General features: G+C 44.5%; 1 protein-coding gene across 1 annotated transcript in view; it reads left to right on the top strand.

Moving 5' to 3' along the window:
- Nucleotides 1-3,546, top strand: part of ears2 (glutamyl-tRNA synthetase 2, mitochondrial) — a 14,215-nt gene continuing 10,669 nt past the window's right edge. The window contains exons 1-4 of the mRNA XM_085784663.1: nt 1-493; nt 1,670-1,825; nt 2,358-2,547; nt 2,687-2,837. Coding sequence (XP_085640789.1) covers nt 268-493; nt 1,670-1,825; nt 2,358-2,547; nt 2,687-2,837 — 723 coding nt within the window. The 5' untranslated portion in view covers nt 1-267. The remainder of the gene's footprint in view (nt 494-1,669; nt 1,826-2,357; nt 2,548-2,686; nt 2,838-3,546) is intronic.

The raw sequence follows: 3,546 nt of genomic DNA, 5'->3' as shown, positions 1-3,546 counted from the left end.
GAAGCAGAAACTCCTTCAGTCAGTGGACTCGAATCATGAATGACCCAAACATTTACACATGTGAGGGACAGACCTTCATGGCCACAGCGGTTAGATCCACGGTGCTGTCGGCGTCTCTGTCCCGGTGACCGGCTGCACCACGAGCTCCGGAGGCTACGGTGCCTTTGTCGCCGTCGCTTCCGTTACCGGTGTAACGTTATATACACGTTATAACCGTTGAAGCGCGTGTCTCCACCGTTAAACGCCTGCGGTAACGTCACCGTCGTCATGGCGCTGTGGTTACCGTGGTTACGGTGCTGTCCGCGCTGCTACCGGAGCTCCGCGGCGACTCCCGGAGGTTTCCCGGGTCTCCTGCTCCGGAGCAGCCGGCGGGGGAAGCTGCCGCCGGCCGCCGCCGCAGCCGTCAGGAGACGCTGCTCCTCGGCCCAGGGGCAGGAGGGGCAGGTGGGGCAGGAGGGGCAGGTGAGGGTCCGGTTTGCCCCCAGTCCCACAGGTGAGTAACTTACGGTCCTCCCGGAACTCATTCATTCATTCATAACCTTTATTTAAACTCGGAGATATATTGAGAAGCAACCTCATTTACAATATATAGCCGAGATAAAACACAGAACATATAAAGACAGAAGACAAAACAATTGAGACATACCGGTACATAAATATTCAGACATAACAAACATACATAAGCAAAACTTGAATAGGCCTACATAGGTGTAGTTAAAAGCAGGAGCAGTTAGAGGTAAAATATGATGTAATTATGGATTTAAATTGCCCTATTGGTAAAAGTGAGGTAAGTTTCAGATGATTTTGCATAGAGTTCCAGTGAGAGCTTTTTTTTTAATGTGCACATTCCTCATCACTTCACTGGTTTTCTATTAGAGATCAACACATTTACAAATCAATACATTTGCTCCTTAATTCATTTGTCCCTGCAGCAGCAATCAGATTTTTAAATGACCTGTAGTGATTAGATGTGTTTGTTGTCTTGTTATAGGATACATGTTTGGTTTTAAGTTTGTTGTTCACTTCTGGGCTGGCTGTGAAACAAATTGCCCCTAGGGGATAATAAAGATTCTTGAATCTTGGACCCTTGAATCCTGAACAGGTTTTTGACAAAGCTGAAAAAACTGGACGTCATAGTTAACTGACCTACAGGGAGACCCAGGCTCCATCTGACCTCACTGACCTCTCTCTCCTCTATTACTGTCAGAATAAAGTCAAAGTAGAACCACATATAGATTGTAAAGAAACACTAAATGACAGAAATGAATACAATATAAGACACGGATTGATTACAGAGAGATGCAGGAGTCACAGAACGAGCACAAAGAGACTGAAAACGACTTAATGCTCTGTTGTAAAATAGAGTTACTGCAGCCAGGTGTTTGCTCTTTGTGGGAACTGATGGGTTTCTCTCTGTAATGTAGTATGATGATCTTCCCTTTACCCTGTAATAATGTAATTAATAGATAATGTGTGTTATGATTTGGTGCTGTACTAATGAATTGTATTGAGCAGACACCTCTCCTTTTTTCCTTCAATCACAAGTTAGACAACAACCCATGTTCAGTTCATGTTAAAATGTTTCTCTGCGAACCAATCTCCTTGGGAAATCTCTTCATACAGTTTGTGTCAGTCTGCTGCTCTAACAGGATGTCTCTTTGTGCTGCAGGCTTCTTGCACCTCGGAGGCCTTCGAACTGCCCTCTATAACTACATCTTTGCAAAGAAGTATGGAGGGGCGTTCGTGCTGCGACTGGAGGACACGGATCAGAGCAGACTGGTGCCGGGAGCAGCCGAGTCTATAGAGGACATGCTGGAGTGGGCCGGTAAGAAACACTGGGACTGGGCTATTGTTGAAGGGATAGTTCAACATTTTGGCAAATTGGCCCATTGCCATAACGCCTATAGTCATAGCAGTAGGTTTGTTACCTTTAATTGTCGGTGCAAGCTATTTTTAGAACGGCGGAGCAGAACCGTGAGCTGCTCAGAGCTACGCTACGGAGGCTAATGGGATTTCTTGGTTTCCCTCATCAAACTCATCAAATACACAATCCAACAACTCCAAAACGCTCTGGTGGACAAGTTGTGACCTGCACATTCACCAGGCTATGAGATAATAACACAATGTTATGACTTGTTTTTAGAGGTAAATTCATGCAAAACAGCTGATGCGCGTTCCCGTTGGGGGCAGTTTTTCGGCAAGCAGTCTCTGCATTTACCTCGAAAACAACTATCCCTTTAAAACCAAACTACGGTATTCACCTCTCAAACTGCAAACACTTTTCAAATCTGGCAAATATTTAATGTTAAAACTTAAAAGGTTGATTCATTTCATGCCACCGTTTTCACCTCTGCCAGGTATTCCTCCAGATGAGAGTCCTCGGCGAGGCGGCCCAGTGGGTCCGTACCTTCAGTCCCAGAGGTTAGACCTGTACCGCGAGGCGGCCCAGCAGCTGGTCAACAGCGGTCACGCCTACCACTGCTTCTGCAGCCAGCAGAGACTGGAGCTGCTCAAAAAAGAGGCTCTGAGGAGCGGACAGACGCCAAGGTGAACAAATATCATGAATAAATCCACACATTTTCTTTTTTTGTATCATATTAGTGCAGATTTGAAGATGACATACACCCAGACTTCAGGATTCATGCCTCAGATTTATGGTATTTGCTGTGTTATTCCTTCTCTGCAGGTATGACAACAGGTGCCGTCACCTTCGGGCCGATCAGGTCCAGGAGAAACTGGCTCAGGGCCTGACGCATGTGATCCGGTTTCGTTTGGAGGAGGGAGTCGAGCCGTTCCAGGACCTGGTGTTTGGATGGAACCGGCATGAGGTGGCCCAGGTCGGGTTTCTGATGAGTGAAAGCATCAGTTTTTGTTTCATCAATGTGTCTGAGACCAACGTTTTCTTTTTAACTTTAAAGGGATAGTTCAACATTTTTGGCCCATTGCCATAATCCCTATAGACCTTTTCAGAGAGTATAAACAAATACAGGTGTTACCAAGGATACTAATTAAGGCTCCATTCCATTTAGTGTACCAGAGCGTTTTCTAATGAGCCACACCTGTCTTTGTTTATACTCTCTGAAAAGGTCTATAGTCATAGCAGTAGGTTCGTTACCTTTAATTGTCGGTACAAGCTATTTTTAGAACGGCGGTGCAGAGCCGCGAGATGATCAGAGCTACGCTACGGAGGCTCATAGATGCTGGTGTTGATGTATAATTAATTCAAATATCATGACAAGGAGAGTTTGAAGGTGATCCGTGACTAAATCTGACGTTAATTCCCATCTACTGATTACCTTGTTTTAACCAATCAATGACAGGCCTCCTGAGGTGTGTGTATATTAACCTACACCTGAAATACACAGCATCATAAAATATGCATGCACTTAAACTTTTATATGAAATAACAGGGTATCCACGGGGTCTTAAAAAGTCTAAAATTTGAAAATCTAAATTTTAGGTCTTAAAATGTCTTAAATTTGTTGAATTATTGTGTTCAAGTCTTAAATAATTTTAGACAGGTCTTACATTTTCTTATGCCCACCA

Source organism: Trachurus japonicus, chromosome 1 (genome assembly GCF_045865225.1).
Source record: "Trachurus japonicus isolate A0001 chromosome 1, Traja_1.0".
NCBI classification, from domain to species: Eukaryota; Metazoa; Chordata; class Actinopteri; order Carangiformes; family Carangidae; genus Trachurus; species Trachurus japonicus.
Note: the sequence above shows the minus strand (reverse complement) of the source record. Positions and strands in the feature narration are given on the sequence as shown.